Source organism: Argiope bruennichi, chromosome 11, assembly GCF_947563725.1.
Source record: "Argiope bruennichi chromosome 11, qqArgBrue1.1, whole genome shotgun sequence".
Classification (NCBI taxonomy): domain Eukaryota; kingdom Metazoa; phylum Arthropoda; class Arachnida; order Araneae; family Araneidae; genus Argiope; species Argiope bruennichi.
In genome coordinates, this window is record NC_079161.1 from 102515926 (window position 1) to 102535083 (window position 19158).

At 33.8% G+C, this 19158-nt stretch overlaps 1 protein-coding gene across 1 annotated transcript in view; it reads right to left on the reverse strand.

Moving 5' to 3' along the window:
* Positions 1-19158, reverse strand: part of LOC129957445 (spermidine synthase-like) — a 28811-nt gene that overhangs the window by 9232 nt on the left and 421 nt on the right. The window contains exons 2-5 of the mRNA XM_056069763.1: positions 16506-16539; positions 12437-12569; positions 9773-9893; positions 4888-4980 (exon numbers count right to left, since the gene is read on the reverse strand). Coding sequence (XP_055925738.1) covers positions 4888-4980; positions 9773-9893; positions 12437-12569; positions 16506-16539 — 381 coding nt within the window. The remainder of the gene's footprint in view (positions 1-4887; positions 4981-9772; positions 9894-12436; positions 12570-16505; positions 16540-19158) is intronic.

Here is a 19158-nt window from a genome sequence, read left to right on the forward strand (position 1 = left end):
GGCGGTTAAAATATTCTGCATATGCCTGTTGTTTACCAGAAGCGATGAGAGATGCTTCCACTGCAGCTCTTTCTAAGTTTATTTTTTGCTCCTGTAAATAATCCACAACTGATTTCTCCATGTTTAACGGAATGGCAATATCACCACACCAGCTCGATTTTAGAACACTGAGAGGTCCTCGTGCTTCACGTCCATACATCAACTTGAATGGCGAAACACCCGTCGTACAGTTAGGAACTTCCCTGTACGCAAAAAGCATATACGGAATGTATTTATCCCAATTACTCGGATCAGTTCTGATAATGTGATGGAGTGAATTTTTGAACACCCTATTATATCTTTCTATAAGGCCATTCCCAGCTGGATGGTTAGGCGTCGTAAATCTGGGAGCACAACCTAATCTTTTCATGAATTCCTGGGTTAACTTAGAAATAAAGTTCGTTCCATTATCACTTGCAATAACATTGGGTATTCCAGTCCGCATGAATATCTCCAATAAAGCATCACACGTAGCTTTAGCCGTTAACGAACGAAGAGGGATAGCCTCAGGCCATCGAGAATGCTGGTCCATTAGACATAATACATACTTATGCCGACGAGCAGAAGGGGGTTCAATGGGTCCTATTAGGTCTATATTTACTATCTCAAATGGCAATTCCGGACGGAGAACAGGAGTAATAGGAATTTTATCAATCATTTTTTCCGGACTCTTCAACTGGCATTCTTTACAAGATTTACAAAAGTTTTTAATATCATCTGTCATATTTGGCCAATAAAAACTGTATTTAATTCTTTCACTAGTCTTTTTTAATCCCATATGGCATCCGAAAATTGATTCATGTGCTAATTTAAGAACTTGCTGTCTCTTATTTTTGGGCAAAACCAACTGATTCACTTTTTCGCCTAATATTTTATCCCGGTGGAATATTAATTCATCATTCATAAAAAAGTTTCCTTTTCCAAGGGATAAATTTTTTCTTACTGACAGCAAAGTATCACATTTTCTTTGTTCTTCTTTCAACGCATTAATTTTGTTTTTCTTATCCAAAGAATCGCTTTCATTTCCGATCGGTTGTTCTTCGCTCTGACTAATTCCACAACAAATCATAAATTCATCAAAGCTCTCTTCCATCGGCGCCTCTAATCCAGACGTGTTTTGGCTGCCGCTGTGGTTTATGCTTTCTCCCAATAAGTTTAATATAGAGGGGGGGGGGATGATGAATTGCTCTTGAATTCTATCCGTGACAGCTGCAACTATCTCAATAGGCCTGGAAAATCCTTCGTTGTTTTTATCTTTTATGATATTTGAAAACTCGAAAGAGTAGCGTTAATCCTTTCTCCAAATGCACTTTTTAAAATGATTTTTCCTTTTTCTTTTTGTTCACTCGACACATATTTAGAATTTAAAACTGGTATCATAGCACCTGAGTCAACTAGGGTTTTCAGTTCTCTATTGTCCACACAAATATCAACGTATTGTAAAGGATTGATATTTAAGCTTTTTTCACCATTAATTAATTCCGACTGAATTTCCGCGGTTAAAATGTCTTCCTGTTTCTTTTCTCCCGCAGATTCTCTCAACTGCGATTTTTTATGTCTATTTGGGCAGTCTCTAGCAAAATGCGACAATCCACAAACGTAACAGTCCCTTGTTACTTTTCTTGAATTTGTAGTTTCGTTTTTATGAAAGTTTTTGTTTCTGAATTCTCGTTGATGCGGGGGTACATATTTCCGTTCCGAAAAATGTCTCTCTTCTCTTTCGTCGTAGGTTTGATGTTTAGAAAAGTTATTCTCTTGATATAGTTCTTTCTTTTTCCTCACACTGTTTGATCGCACATTTTCATAATCATCTAATTTGCTTGCAGTTTCGTTTGGATTCGTGAATTGTGACCAAACATCAATAAAATGTTCTTTAATATCCGTAGGTACTTTTCGCTTTATCTGTTCTGTTATGATTAAACCCGACAAACTTTCAAAAGTAGTTATTTCCAATCCTTGAATCCATTGCTCAAAATAATTTTTAAGTTCGTAAGTAAAATCGCACCAGGTAGTCTCCGGTCTTTTAAAATGAGTCATAAACTTTTACCTGAATTTTTCCGGGCTGAGTTTAAATCGTTTCACTAATAAACTCTTGATGTGGTCATAGTCCTTAACTTTCTCGATTGGCTCTCGAGCGATGAGTTGGGTTATATCCGTTGGCAATAATCCTAATAGATGCGACACGTAATCTTCTCGTTTTATTTGAGCCCACTCGGCTTGTCTCTCGAACAACAGCAAATATAAACTGATATCACTGTTCTTTTCATCGAATTTTTGCATCACGTGCCTGAGTTCTATCTTGGGAGTTGGTAATTCGACATCCACGGGTACACTGGAATATTGCAGCTTCAGTTTCTCAAGTTCGAATTCTCGTTCTTCTTGTGCCTTTTTCTCCTGCAATTCCCACTCTTCTTTAATTTTTCTTTCTTCAAATTCTCGTTCTTCTTTAATTTTTCTTTCTTCAAATTCTCGTTCTTCTTGCTTTCGTTTTTGATCTTCTCTCTCTTTTCTATCCTCTATGATAACTATCATTTGTTTCTTCACAAACTCTTCCTCGTAATTTTCACTTCCAATAATTAATTTTTTTAAGTCCACAATTTTCATCTTTAATGAAACAGTTTCACCCAGCTCTTCCGCCAACAACTTCAAATCTTCCTTTTTCGCACTGCCTAGGAAGGCCATATCGATACCGAAAGCACACACCTTTATCAAATAAAGTTCGATTTCAAGTTCGTCAAAAATAGCACTCGATTCTCAATCCTTTCGACTGCGCCAAATGTCGTGGCTGGTTCGTGAGTGCTTTGAAAAAAATTAGGCAAATAGAAAACTTAACAGATTTATTTCAGATTCGTTCGAGTTACTCTGCTCAGTAACTCCTTCTCCACCAAGAGCCAACATTCGAATGACCTCACTCTTTGAATTACACTCGCGCTAGTTGCCTAGCGCCATCTATGAACGTTTATTTTCTTAACGCTTCAAAATCCAATCACTACAGGATCGATCACTGATTCAGGTCTAAATTACGATCTGAGAATGAAATAATGAATGAAATTCGTCCCGTGAAAAAAGCTGTGACGCACGAGTAGCTAAGACGCACTCTTGGCCCTAGATGGCGCTTTTGAAACAAGAGACGTTAAAACTCGTTCTTGTGCTAAAATCGCTGACTATGGCAAGTGCCATAAACACCAACATAAAATGAAGTTGAAAAATTTAATGCAGCAAAAGGAGAAGAATATGGAGAGGAAAGGGGATTGGAAAAAGTCATTTTTTTTATTTCACATACAATTAGGGGAGGGCTAAATTAAAATCTGCTATGCAAATATAAATATAAAAAATACATTCATTTAATCATTAATTCAAGATTCAAGCTCAGATTTCAACTATTAATGCAAGGAAAAATTGTAAGCAAAATTGTTCGACTAGAGATTATATAGAATTACAGAATTTTCCAGACAAAATTTGATTAATGGATATGATTAATTAATGGGTTTTATTTTTAAATACAAGAAATGTTTGATATGTTGGCAAATTTTTAAAGGTAAACGCTTCTTTTTTTGTTAAGGAGACTCGGTACCCTGCGAATTTTGGAAAATTGACGAACGTTTTTCTAATTTTGAGTAAAAAATGATCTTTGGACATTTGATTTATTAATCTGAAAATTTCAAAAGAATTGGAAAAGTATTTAGGGAGATATGGATATCAGGTGCCACGCCCACTTCCAGTGTTTACATCTAACATATTACATGTACAAAGAGCCAAGCCGGTAAATTTTTCCATGAAATAAAAAGCAGGTCAGTTGATTGATACTGAAACGATTAAATCCTTGTTTGTTTATAGTTCTTCTGCTTTCGCTTTTCTTTTCAATTGAATTTCTCGTTAGTTATTACATTCATCTTCAAAATTACATATTTCATTTGAATTTCAAAAAATTGTCTAGAATTTTCGTTGTGTATTAACAGATAAACAGAACTGCAGATCATTTAATAAATATTTTGACTAAAATATTTTATCGAATAAAAAAAAGTAAAAATTTCCAAATTTATTCGCAATTTTTCTAATAATTCATGCATATAATAATGGTCATTAATATATATGATAATTATTTATATTAATAAAATTAATATCTTAGAACTTACAAATGTCACATTATTGCTTTGAGATAAAAACCAGCTTGATATGAGCTGTTTTTATTACAATTTTACTGTCTTGAATACTTTAAAGCTATTTATCTCAGTTTGTTTTTTTCCAAAATTTTGTTTGCTACAAAATGTTAAAAGTCAATCACATTTTTATTGTAACTGCATGAAATTATTTTGCTCACTCTTAAATGCAAGTTTAATAGAATTAGGGATGGATTTGTAAAAATTTTGATTAGAATTTTTTCTAAAAATGTTCAAAGCGAAAAAAATCTCATATTTTCCAAAAAAATCACAAAATTTTGGTCAACTTTTTTTTTCTGCGAAATTAATATAGATATCGAAAATTCGATTCCTAATTCTGTTAAATATATTTTGAGGCCCATTTAAGAATTTGGGGGGAAAATATTGAAAATTGTACTAGAAGGAGCATTTTTTAAAAAAGTTTTTTTAATTCAAAAAATTTAAATTTGTAACTTTTGAAACTGAAAAATATTTTAGAAATATAAGTTCCTCCACAGTTTACATCTATCTATCCCAAAATTTGAAAAAATTGTTGGTATTTGTGGAAAACATTTTTTTTTTTGGGGGGGGGAGTACCGAGTCCCCTTAAATAATTGCAAGGAATGCTTCAACTTCGCAATCTAATGGACTTTACAAAGCTCTCGTCAGAAGAGATTATACTTAATAGGGTTTATATAAAATCATTTACCTCGTCAATTTCACACATAGTGACAGATTCGACCAAAGGATGCTTCGAAACTTCTCTCACAATTCCACCGTCGCCTCCACCGATGACTAAGACCTGCGAAATAATCGTCTGTCAGAGCCAAAACCATAAAAAATGACAAAAACAGTTTTTGCAATCCTTAAATGGTGCTTAAAATACTGTCTGTTGTGAAAATTTACTATTCATATTGTTACAAATTTGTAATGTTGCTTCCCAGCACGATTAGTTCAATCACTGGAAAAACCGTTTTACAATCAGTTCTGCTGGATGCTGATCGGATGCCGAATCAGTAATCCTAGAACTTGGCGACGAATTTGGTGATAGTGTCAATAAAAACTGAGATATGCTTGATTGTTCCAGAACCTACTCTGCCTTGCTCTGAAAACTATAAAAGACTGGCAGTTCAAGCCGAAGATAGTCGTACAGAGAGTCATCGAGAGGTCGCATAACGAGTCAGTGGCGAATTAGGTGGATCAGAATAGCGAAACGCAAGCGTTGAATGGAGTTCAAGCGATTGTTGAAATGAGCTGTGTGCTGAATCGTGGAGTTTATTATAGAAGCAGCATCGAATCGTGTGTGGAGTAGACTGCCGCTGCGCTGTGTGTCGAGTCCTAGTGTCGAGTCGTATATGCAGTAGCCAGTCGTGTAGTGGTGAGTCAGCAGTTGGATACAGCTAAAGCGAGGAGACAGTGGAGATTGATTGATTGATTGAGGTTTAATGGCGCAAGAGTCATGTTTGGCTAAACTGCGCCAATCAAATGGTAAAAAGAAACATGAATAAAAGATCAATCATATAAATGACATAAAATCTAAAATATGGAGAACTATATGCAAATTAAGATAACAAGATAAAAATTTAAGAAATTGTTAAAAATATTTGACAAAATCAATAAACAAATGATAATGTCAAATTTGGGGATATAAAATCATTGTAGTCTTTTGACACGATATTTCTTTATGTACCTGTCATGGACAGTGGTACTAATTGTCTTAGGATGAAATATTTTAAAATTTACCCAATGAAATGGGCTGCTTTTTAATTTTTCTTTAATAGTAAGATTATCGGTTGATGCTGGGGTTTTAAATATTACTGTTGGTTGTCCTTGCAGATCAACAACAGGGGAAGTTTCCTAAATAGTTTCGTTTGGGTCATAGTCTATAGAATCTTCAGTCACAGACGACGCGATATCATTGTCAATTTTGTTATTACAATTATCGTCTATCGAAATGTGTTCAGAAATTGTGGAAGCTGGTAAATAACCAGTTTTATGTACAACTTTGGAGTGATTTGCCACATGTGTTGACGCAGATTTGTTTACTTGCATAGTTGCAGAAGTCGGAGCTTGCATAGGCGAGGTTACCCAAAATTTGGATTTTTCTGACATTGATTCCTTTTGGTTTTCAACTGCGGTCTTCAGGATTTTTTTATATTCCTTTTTCTTTGTTACTAACTGAAAATCATTCAAATCCTGTGAAGCTGACACAACATCACATGCTGGAACTGACACACTTTCATTCTGAGTAATACTTAGTGTAGTCGAATTAGAACTAGATTGTATGTCGGAAATTGTAACCAATTTATCTAAAGTCAAAGAATTATTCGATATATCAAACGCTTTTGACTGCTTAGCTTTTGTCTGAGCTACGGAAGCATAGCTAGTGCCTGTAGGGCTTTGGGATTTCACAAGTTTCCGAGCTTCGGTGTAAGATATCTGATTTTTTATTTTTGTACTGATTACTTCTTTTTCAAGCAACCACGTTGGGCAATTTCTAGAATACGAAGTGTGTGCACCTTCACAGTTTACACACTTTTCGACAGAATTGCATTGAGAACTGTCATGACCGACATCTGCACAAATGGCGCAGGTCAGTGTCCCGCGGCAAGAAAATTTAGAATGCCCAAAACGTTGGCATTTGAAACAACGAAGAGGACTGGGAATATACGGTCTTACTGGAAGACGCATATAGCCTGGTTTAATATATTCTGACAGTTTGGGAAACTGGCTCTGGGCACTTCCAGCCTCAGTACTTACCATAATGCTAATCGGTTGCCTATACGCTCGGAGTTACCCCCGGGAACAGTGACCACCCTTAATGCCAAGCCCAAAGAGTAACCCCTTCGCTTGATTCCTAGCATACTAGCCACTCAGGTGACTAGGTACCAGCCGAGGAGACAGTGGAGGATTGCAGGCGTTTGGAGACAGAGGACATTATGGTAAGAGGACAGCTACGAAGATTTACTCTTCCTGCTGAGTTCTGTCTGGCAGCTTTGTGTGTTGTGGTTGTTGTTAGCTACCTCTTTAGTTGTTAGCTACCTTTGTTAACTACCTGCTAGCAGCCCACAAGCAATATCATTACTTGTGGGCTGCTGTCTCTTTTAAGTGTGCTGTTGTGTATTGTGTGAGTTCGACTCGGCTGTGTATTTGTTGTCTGTGTATTCGTGTTTAATAAACGAGAATTAATTTTTAATAACGAGATAATTTTTTCTGAGGCTTGTTGATTGTTTCACAATTAGAACAGGAGCGTCTTTCCATGTCTCTCACACTTCATGCTCGTTACACTGTTTAAATAACCAGAGGGTTATGGTTGCAGGGGCATGAAGCAGTGTTGTGTGTGTGATTCTTTGACACTATACACCCACTGCTAGCAAAACCGGTGTCTTTACGGACTCAGTGATGGAAGTTCCGTAGCAATATCATTAGAATAATCGATCTCGTAATCTGGATGATACTGAACAGGTCAAACGTACATGAATTGAAACTCTTTCGACTGGAGTTATGCCCTCTGTTGGTTGGTTAGCCTTTCTCTGTCCGCGAACATTATTACTCAATATGGATTATATTTTCATCAAGGCTTCACCATAAAAATTGTAGTTCTACATCAGTTTGGAACAATTAAAAATCAAATTTTGGAATTGCGTTTTTGCCCATTAATTGTAATCTTTCATTAGTAATAGGCATAACTGTTTATGTGCCATATTTATAGTGTACATCTGAATGCATCAACTGAAAAACCAAAGGCTATATGAATGAAATGTGGAACAATGCACTAGAATAGACCTAGGATTTTGCACCAAAATTCCAGATCTTTATAAAAAATTTTCTATTAATGAATGCTTCAACGGGAATATAAGTTTTTTAAATTTCATTTTTGATCTTTTCCACCACTCTATAAGACATATTTAAAACTAAAAAATAAGCAGTCCTGTTTGACACTTACATTAAATGAAAATATTGTATACATTTTTAATTGTAGCATTTAATCGGCCGCTTTGGAGATATTTAAACTATTCATTTGTGGTCAAGTTATGGAGACTTAAAATAGAATGAAAAAAAGGAACCGTGGAAATGAAAGAGAGAGAAATGACATGCATTTCAAATCGACTCCGTTAAATAAGTATTTTCTATAAATTTTACCCATTCTAAAAAATTGTCTTGTTTTTTAATGTAGACAAGAATTTTTAACAATTAAGGAAACAGTTTAATTAAAACCCAAGAATGAAGAATATTGTCGATAATTGCATTTTCAAAAATCTTTTATTAAATTACTAGGAATCTTCGATGATCAGTTAGCTTGTTGTGACTAATGATTACTTAAAACTACAATCGAATTTTCTATTCGCAAATTAGTCTTAACGGTTTACTCAGTAAAGTATTTTTAAACTTCAGATTTTGATAATCAGGTAACTGATACTATTTTAGAAACCTTATATAACTATATTTAGTGTGCTATACGTCTCCCGATCCTTGTCATTTCACCCAAAAATTAAAAATTTTTAAACGGGAAGTGATTAAAATTCTATTTGCCCACTAACATATTTTCTGAATCGAAGCAAGATCGCAAAAAAAGAATATATGGACTGAAAAAAATATCTTTCATTTTTGAAGTTTTACTACAGAATATATTTATGACTCACATAATACAGAAGCTCATCCAGTAAAATTTCTCTGATTCAATAAAAAAAAATCAGTCTACTACAATAAGAAAGCGAACGTTAAGCTATAAAAGTGATTACATAAGTGTGTTTAAAAGTAATCGCTTCATAAAAAAATGTATCATTGTTTACTTTCTGAAATTAAATATTAGCTAGTTGTTGTCGCAATAATCAAAACTTTTATTAAACGCATGCTTTAAACAAAAACACATTCAATATACAAAAATTGAATTTAATTAAGTACAGACAAAAGATTCTGAAGATAAAACTGATTTCATTGAACAGATAATTTTTGTATTTTAAAAAGATATAAAAATTCCTTTTTGTGCCTCTATATTTACTGAAATTATCGTCGAAAAAAGCCATAAGTACGTTTAATTTTTTAATTAACTAAATATCTAATTAAAATATTTTTTAAATATTCGGTCCGAGGTGTACATTTTCATTCCTCAAAATATGTACGTGCCAGATGTGGTACAAATGGTTTGGCCTGTAGAAAGCCACTCACACATTTACCTTTATTATTAGGAGAAACAGAGATCAGAGATTAAAATTAGGAACAAAATTCATGAAAACTTCATAATTTATAGAGATAGAATTTCAAAGTGCAAAGTTCATGAAAATATTTCAAACTTGACTTGAATTTTGAAACTTGGCTTTAAGCCCCGTTTCAAAGACCTGCGCGCGTCTAGAGACAGGTACTTTTCCGTCTCTTTCCCTTCTCTTGTGGTTTTCAGGGGTTCTTTGATGTCTGTTCCTTTTACGACAATTTGCGAGAAGCTCCAAACCGTTATACATAGGCGGGGGTTGTCCAGCAATAGTCGTTTGGCAGATATACCACCATATCCGTAAGGTCACGGGTTGTCAGAAGGTGGCTTAGTGAAATCGAATTTTCTGAGTTTGTACAAGTTAGCAGAAATCTGAAAGACTCACTTTTTGAGGATTGGGATGAGAGTTGAGAGGCAGGAAAGTCGCCATTTCTTGCCACGAGCATTCGTCCAACTCGGTCAGCTGAATAGAATTGTCGAGAGCCAGAACTCGCCCCCACTTGGCGCTGGAAATAACAAAAGCATTGATGATGAATGAAAAGCAGGATGAAAGAAAGCCATCTTACATTATACATGCCGACCCTAATGGGGTGGGTGATTATTATGCGCTCTGAGGATAAAGAAACTTTTCGTCCGCAGTTATTTACTGAATCGAATTTGTAACAAACGTCTTCCATAATAGGAGAAGTTATTTTATAAAGATGGGCTGATTAAAAACATAATTGACCAATTGAAGCAAGCTAAAATGTACAAAAAAAAATCTTTCTATGTAAGTAATCGATTAAGGAGATAGTAAGTCAATAGAGGATGTAATAAGTCCATAGAAGATGTAATAAATCGATTAAGGATGTAATAAGTCAATGTAATAAGTAAGTATTAAGAATATAATAAGTCGATTGAGGAGATAAAATAAGGTTTAAATTCATAAAAAAGAAATGAAGTACAAATGAAAGAGAAATTAATTTGTGCAATTTATAAAGACGATAAGTCTCTTCTTGTCTGATTTGATGACAATAAACAGTAACTGTTTGAAGGAAAAGTTAACATGCACTGGTTGAAAGCAAAATCATAAACAACATCAGTTAAAATTCTAAGAAATATGCAATATCAAAACATAAAAACATGTCACAACTATATAAGTAAAAAAGTTGTCCCCTCCCAAAAAAGATCCTTTTTTCGGTGAATTCAAAGAAGTCACAAAGAAGAACAAAAAATATATGTATAATATTCGAATTTGAGATTGTAACTAAAATTATCGATAATCAGTCAAATCATTTAGCAAATATTGAAAATAATGCAATACATTTAACTGTCAAATGAAAACTCCACCATATGATGCAGTATATCTTAACATATTATAATTACAATAAGGTCCCTACTATATCCCAGGCAGATGGTTGTGGGTTCTTCAAATGCAAAGAATTTTCTGCTTCAATTATCGTTTGAATGAAAATCGTTTGTGAAGTTTTGATGATTTTTCAGTATTTCACGGCGTTCCTTGTGAAGAGATAAATGTCAGTGCATCAAAACTACAATAAAATAAAATAAAACTATGAAAAAAGGATTGTACACGGTTAGTTTCATTTATTTATTTATTGTAATAATGACATTATTTGGTGAGCTGAAGATGATAAAAATATAAATAAATAAATGAAAATGAAGACATTCTGAAAAGGAGAAAAAATGCAACGAAATTACAAAGTTTGTTGCAAAAATACTAATAGAATTTAAATTACATGAAAGTAATTTTTATGATTCTTGATTTTTCCTTTTCGACTCCTTGCCAAATAAGGGAAGAAGTAAAACTTCTCTCGTATACCTGTGTTTCTCCAGCGGATCAGCAAAGAAAATCTTTGAATTCATTAGGAAAATAAATAACGAAAAATCAAGAAAAAGGAATTTTGATCGTTCTTTCTTTAACTTAGAGAGAAATGTTCAAATTATCCCCTCCAAAAAATTCAGAAAAGAAAGAAAGAATATAAAAGAAAAAAGGAAAAGAAATTCCAAGGCTCATGCATTGAAAGAATGTTAACTATAAGTGGCAAATCTTATTGGTGATTGCCCTGATATAAGTTCTGATAGTCATGTGACTTCTTCTTTGTGGTAGAAAGCAAATTGTAGATTAAATCTCTAGAGAAATAAGGACATTAGAGCCAGACTTAACTTAGTGAATATTAAAACTGCCATTTTGAGCTAACTGGAGCAAAGAAAAATGAACTATATTTGCCAAAATAGATGGTCAATATCGATTAGTAACAGCGACGTTTGATCTCCAGAATCAACTGCTAAAATGTCAATTTATAAATTGCTGTTGTCACTATATAATGGAATGCAAAACAATTATTCCATACTACTGAAAAAAATACTGGAGGATGCTTATGATGAAATAAGGGAAAAGGTATTTTTATAAGCTCTAAAAATGATGTCATATTGGTTACAAAATTTAAAATCATCCCAGCCAAACATACAAAGTGGTGAAAATTAAAACACCCTTACTCTGAGCTCTCTATACATCGAACTACTCAGTGTAAAGGTTTCAAAATTGTTGGACATACCATTCAAGACATAGGAAAACTGATCACGAGTAAAAAAAACTAGTTCCAGAAATACCGATATATGCCAATGTAGATACAGAAAATACGGTAAAAAGACACAAATAATAGCAATCAAAAAATGTGGTATGGAATTTTTACTTTCTAATTTCTAGTGTTGATATAAAAAAGAGAAGAAACCACATTGAGCAGTTTCCCTTGCATCGATAAGGTCCTTGTGACTGAATGTTATATATTTTCGAATAAAATGCGTTACCAACGTGTACTTTGAATCTTTAGGTGTTTACCATCTATAGGTGTTTCTGGATCTAATGTTTTTTCACTTAATCCGTTCCCCATGTCTTGAATAGTATGTTCAACCATTTTGGAGCATTTACACTGAGTAATTCGATGTATAGAGAGCTCATATTAGGGGTGTTTTCATTTTGACCACCTTGCACTTAGAATCACATCTTTAAGGGTTTGTTTGAACTTTCAAACTATCTTCAAAACGCTACCTTTCGAATATGATCACATCTTGATATTTTGATCTTCCTTGATACAATATCTTCTCCACCTTCACGGACAGCGCTTGGTCTCCCGTCGCCGAACCTGTTTCGCTGAACCATCCCTTCCTGAGCGAATCCAAACCTAAGAAATTGAGATTTCTTTGAAGCAACAGTCTTGCTATTCCAAATCAAAATTAAAATTTATAACTTGTAACGTTTAATCTTCAATCAGTTATTATTCTATTTCTATAAATCACCCTTTTCGTGATATTTGAGTGCCATAGTCACATTTGACTATGCAATGTTAAACGTGCGGTTTAATATTTTTTTAAGGGAATTGCGACCTAAACAAAACTCATCGTTTCATGAAATAACAATTTATACTTTTGTAGTCACATCAAAAATATACATTTACTGATAAAACTGCATAATAAGCACGTTTTCTCAAGCATAAAAATAAAATTTTTTTTATCATTTTTGGTTGGTTTGTTGGTTCATTTGAGTTTTTTGGCACAAGGGCCATTTTTGGCCATACTGCGCCATCCACATGGTAAAGTAGAGCATTGTTAATTTATAAAACTTCGTATAAAATCATATGTATGAACTAATAAAACAGCTAAAATACGTATGAAACCAAATATATGATCTTTGCTTTAAAACGACAAGTAAAAAATGGAAATTGTTAAGTTAAATATATGATAAAAGGTGTGTAGCAATTAAAAATGTTAAAATGTTTGGTTGGTAATTCTTTCCCAGAAATTCTGGGTGCGTTGCATTTGATGAATTAAAAAAATGGTGGAGATGGGTGTCAAAAACTAGACATTCAATCAAAATGTGATGAACTGTCAATTTAGTGTGGCATGAGGAGCACACAGGTGCCCTATCACCGAAAAGTAGATACTTGTGGGTAATATGAGTATTCCCAATACGCAGGCGAGATAATTTAACATCAGCCCCACGCAAAACTGGCCACGTGTCAATTTCAGGTTTTATAAAGTGCAATTTATTCTGGGTCTGCAGGTTCCATGTCTCTTGCCACACATAAAATTTTTTTTATTAACAATGGATTGCTTTACATCGCAGTACGGTATGATGTGATGCAAGAGAGAACACGCAGTTTTTGCAGCATGATCCACCTGCTCATTGCCAGTGATTCCCATGTGACTGGGTATCCAGCAAAATAAAATGTTAAAACCTCTATTTTGTAGAGTTTTGAAAAGTTCCAAGATTTCTACAACACCTGGATGTGTATGAGGATTAAAATGAGAGAGAATTTCTTAAGAACTCATACTATCTGTATAAATGCAAAACTGTCGGCCGGGTGAGAGCGAGATATTCATTAGAGCATGAGAAATCGCCACTCATTCGGTTGATAAAACTGAAAACGATGTTTGCAGGTGAAGACTGTTCATGTCAGAATCAAAAACAATTCCACAACCAACATGCTCGGCTGCTTTTGAACCGTCAAAGAAAACAGGCACGAAAGAAGAATATCAATTGCGGTGGGAATAAAAAATCTGCTGAAAAATCACTGGAGGGGTCGTATCTTTTATGAAACCAGAAGAGGGATTTAAAAATAAAAAGATGGGCATATCCCAAGGCGAAAAAATTTAACAATCAGCTGTCTGGATTTCAGGAAACTGCAAATCCAGAATTTGAATTGTGCTTTTTACTCTCTCAAAAAGGGAAGAATGTGAGAAGGACGAGCATCATAAATTCTGTGGAACAGCCATATTAGATACGGGATGCTGTGGAAGAGATTGCGTTTTGAAATGATATTGCAGGGAAAGTTTTTTCCTTCGCAGCTCCAAAGGCATCTGATGACAAATGACATATAGACTCTCCACTGGCGATGTGCAGAAAGTTCCTGAACAAATCCGCAGAGCAAAATGATGCACGGTATCTAGTCGACGTAGAGCAGCAGAATTGGCTGAGCCATACACGAAACATCGTAGTCAATCCGAGATAAAATGACGGATTTTATCATTATTGGAGAGCTGCACACAAAAATTGTTGGCAGTTGCCTCTCGTTTGAAAAGTACAGAATCAGTCTGTTCCCTCAATTTCCTTGAAGTATAAGTATGGGTATAAGCAATTTGATTAACTTTAAAAATATAACTATTTCTAGATTATATAGCAACTTTTATGAAAAGATTAATCTAAATCTGTTTCATATATTGAATATAAGTGAAATACAGGAACTTGTATTACATTCATCTGGAAAAATAAGTATTAGAAACATGTTCTCCAAGATATTAATTATTAGAGAGATTTATTGCGACTAGCAAGTAAGTTCTTAGGCGCCAGTCTATTCTCCAAAGACAAACATTGCTTGTCACGCTTTAATGTGGAAACTCCAAAGAATCTTTAGATATGTGTGCCAAACGGCGAGAAAAGAGAATGTCATTTATCCGAAATCTTCCCGTCCATTGACGTGTCTAAACTCGCGCGTTCATTATAAATTTTTAGTCTTTAAATCTGCAGTTAAGTGAAAATATCAAGTAATTAAAAACGCAAAAATAACTTGGAAGCGCTTCAACATCTCAGGTGACTTAATAGAGGGATTGAAGTAAACATAAATGCCTCAAATAGCATATCAAGTAAGATCTAATAATGAGATGAAAATAAAGTCAAGAGATTCATTCATTTCGATTCTAATGGGAGTTGAGGAATCTTCAGCATTTTGAATATAAGATTCAAAAACTATAGACCATTAAATATATGCCATTTGTATTTTCTAGCATATTCATGCAACAAATAAATGCCAACATAGCCACGGATACAGTAGCTAGTATCTGATAGAGTCCTCTCATGAGATGCATTCTCACACTTCTGGTTTTGGTATGTGTCATCGAGTATAAAAAGAAAACTTAACTTTTCCTAATCTCATTTTCAAATAAACGGCACTTGATATCTTTTTCTTGCTTGAATTTCTGTTTTACTGAGACTGTGATTGTCTTCAAACATACATTCTGCCAGTGCTGCCAACCATTGCTCATTCTTGAAATTTTAAAATAAATAAGTAAATGAAAATCAAATGACACATTCGGTATTTAGTAGTAACAGAGAAAATTTAATTCTTTTTTTGGACAATAACTGATTGAATCAAACATTCGACACAGGACTACAGTTTTCATGTTAAAGTTCCACATCGAACTTCCTATTTCAATTTTTCCAACAGAGCAATAGTGTTTGAACACTGGAGGATAGACATAAAAAGCAGTCGATCCTTTGACAGAACTGACACAAAATAGGACGCAGATTTTTATCTTATGATGTAACCTCATACTAAATTTCATCTGCCTAGCCTTTTCGAATGATTGTGTCCACATACAAGAGAATCAAACTCATAAACATGATGACTTCCCTTATTCAAATTTTGTTCAAAACTTCATTTATTATTACATTTTTGACGTCAAGGTCACATGCGAAATTTCACCGCTCTCAATCATTCCATTTTTGAGTTTTCCTTTCTCCAAACAGCTGGATCTAATTCTCGAAAAATTAGTTTCCATCTTTAGTAAGGTCTAAAAAACAAAGTTTCAATAAATTCTCGAGTTCAATCTATCTGATAATTATAATACATGATCTTGCATACAAGAGAATAAATGCTAACTTCAGTGAAATAAAAGGGAACAAAAATGTTAATTCTGGTGATGAAATGTTTCATCACCCATAAACATTATCCGTATCCAGTTTTTACAACCAGATAAATTAAGATTTCTTTGTCTGGATTAGAATATTTTAGAAATAAATTTAAAATGAAACATGTAATCGACTGCTCAATAAATTTCCGATCTCATGAACAATGGCTTCGACTCGAAAATGGAATTTCTTGCTAATAATGAAACATGATAAATTCATCGCTACAAAATGCCGTTACTGGAATTAATTTCTTACCAATGCAGTAAAATTTTATTAATAACAAAAATAGCTAAACAGCAAAGCAGTCGAAAGAGACTATTATATTCCAATGACTAGAAAAAGAACTTTACGATTTCCATGCCAGGAACTTCGTTTTAGTAAGCTAGTTTGAGATTTCTTCTATTTATGATTTAAAAGAAAAACATAAACTTACCAAAAATGGCTGTTGAAGGAGCTTTATAAGTATCCTGAAAGGAAGAATGTGTCATTTATTATTTCACGAATAAAAGCAAAATATATGAGCAAAAGCATTTATTTTAGCATCTACTCTACAACAAACACATCTCTCAAGCAAAAAAGAATACCTTTGAGGTTCGAATACCAAAATATCTTGCATATTTTAAATCTAATATAAACTATTTTAGATCCAATTTTTTAAAAAAAATCAGATATATTTTCTAATAAAAATATCATCATTCTTTAGTGGTGACATGACACATTTTGCGTTTAAATATACACATATTTAATAATAATACAATCGCTTTTAAGACTAAACAAATTGAGGCACAAAACCATGTCCACCGTATTCTGGAAATAACAGTATGATAAGCATTATCGTTTTGTTGAAATTTGAGTAATTATATATAGTCTGTTCAGCCACATGTGTGAGCTAGTCTTCGAAAACGCAATTTCAGCGAATTATTTCGCGATTTTTTTATTTTAGTTACATTAACGTTCCGTTTTTAAGACAACATTAGGTCTATTTTGAAACGGATCTCGTAATTTCTACTTCGGTCAGATGACGAGGACGACGCCTGTGCTGTCACCCTCCTCTGCAAGTTACCTGGAGGACGTCTGGCTCCGACGGATTTAATGAGAGCCAGACCCGCTTACACGATGGTTCTTCGGCGGAATCGGGTCTCGAACCTAAACCCTCTGGTTCCACGGCCGAGACCTTACCACCAGGTCACCTTGACCGCGAATAATTTCGAGAATATTCTGATAAAGAACATTCATAGGGTCAATTTATTTTATTTGTATACAGATGATATTCTGTATGCAAATAATCTTTATTCAAATGATATTCTGTATACAAGTAATCTTCATTCGACTATGATTACACTAAATCTTAAAATCGGAGACAGTGGTGAAAAATTCTTTTGAAACTGGAAATTAAACTTACCAGATAAAGTCAAAATCTATTTTTAAAATTCCACTCATTAATCAAAAAGAAAAACTTTTATCTTACATAATTCCGCAACTATTTATTTGCAGTTAAATTATGATTCCGATTTGAAAGCAAAATTCGATGAAATGACAGTTTTACGGACATTTGTTCGAAATTCGTACAAAGAAAAATGTTTATGTATCATAATTATGACATGGAAGTCCTTTCATATGACGTCATACTCATATGACAAACAGCATAGAGCATATCATCTAACAACTTACTCTGACATCAAGTCACTTTTCCTTCTGTATGATATGCGACTAATTCTAATTTTAAATTATATCGATGTGTGTGTGTGTGTGCGTGCGTGCGCGCGTTATATTTTCTACTTGGTTAAATTCGTTTGGTGTGGTTTCTTGGCACAAGGGCCACAGATTTGATCATGCTGCGCCAGACTGGGTAAAATTCTTTCAAGTTAAAATTTCAGAATTCATTAGCACAGGAAACAATGTGGAATAAAAAAATAATAGTAGATAATGTTCGAAAAAGAAAGAAGAGTAGAATAAATATGTGAATAAAAACCAATTCATTTTAAAAAGGGTAAGAGGTTACCATGTGCAGTTTTTCCAAGTAAAGTAAATAAAATAATCTACTTGGTTAAAATAGTTTTATATGTGCATGTGTATTATTATACGACATGTCGGTTGGTAGAAAATAGTTGCGGGCGCATTAGACGTATACCTGAAATATTAGACAATATAAATACATTTTCTTAACTAAATACAAAACAGGCTTGGAATATTATAGAGATGCATTCTGGGGAACTCTAAAGTTTACTATTATCAACGCATTCATTATTATTCACAAAACTATTTACTGAAATATTTAAGCAAATTTTTAACCGCCCTGCTCACGCATATATGGATAGAATCTGGAAAATTCTTCACGAAGAATATATTCCGAAACTGAGTTTTTGGATTTAGGACGGTCTAAAAAGTGAGAGTTCATCAAGCTGGAAAGCAAACTTTGGGCGATTATAATATCACCCTTGGAGGCGATTAATATACGAGATTTCCTTTTGTTTAAATTGTGAAATTTTGCATTGCTGTTATTCCTTTTCAACACTGAAGACAATGCTAAATAAACAAGGGACTTTTTCCCTTATTTCGGGTACTATACTTTTTTGATGTGGTTTGTTTATGGGATTCACATGAAATTCTCTTTCATATGTATAGAGAGAGAATTGATTGTTGGCATACAAAATTAATTTTCTCAGGTGTCATGCGCAGAAAGTGTTGTAATTGCTTAAAAATTCGAAATCGAATCATCAGATTTTAGGCATTCCTTTATAGAAAAATATTCATTTTTGAAACTATGTCTACCTCTCTTCTCGATGCGCTCATTCGATGAAATTCGGTATATAATTTTTATACCAGAATTGTAGATTTCTATCAAATGTGGGGGAAAATTTGTACAAGGCCAGTCTGTATGTCAGCATCTGCACATTTGAACGCTATCATTCAACAGCTCACCATACTGGATAGATCAGACCTGACATAAGATTGCATTACAAACTTTGGCAGTGCTGGAATAGGTGAACCCGATCACTAAAAAATGCCACAAACTAGAAAAAGAAATCTCAGTAAAGGATTTTGCCAAAATCACAATTTTTGTCTAAATATAAGCTTAATCATTG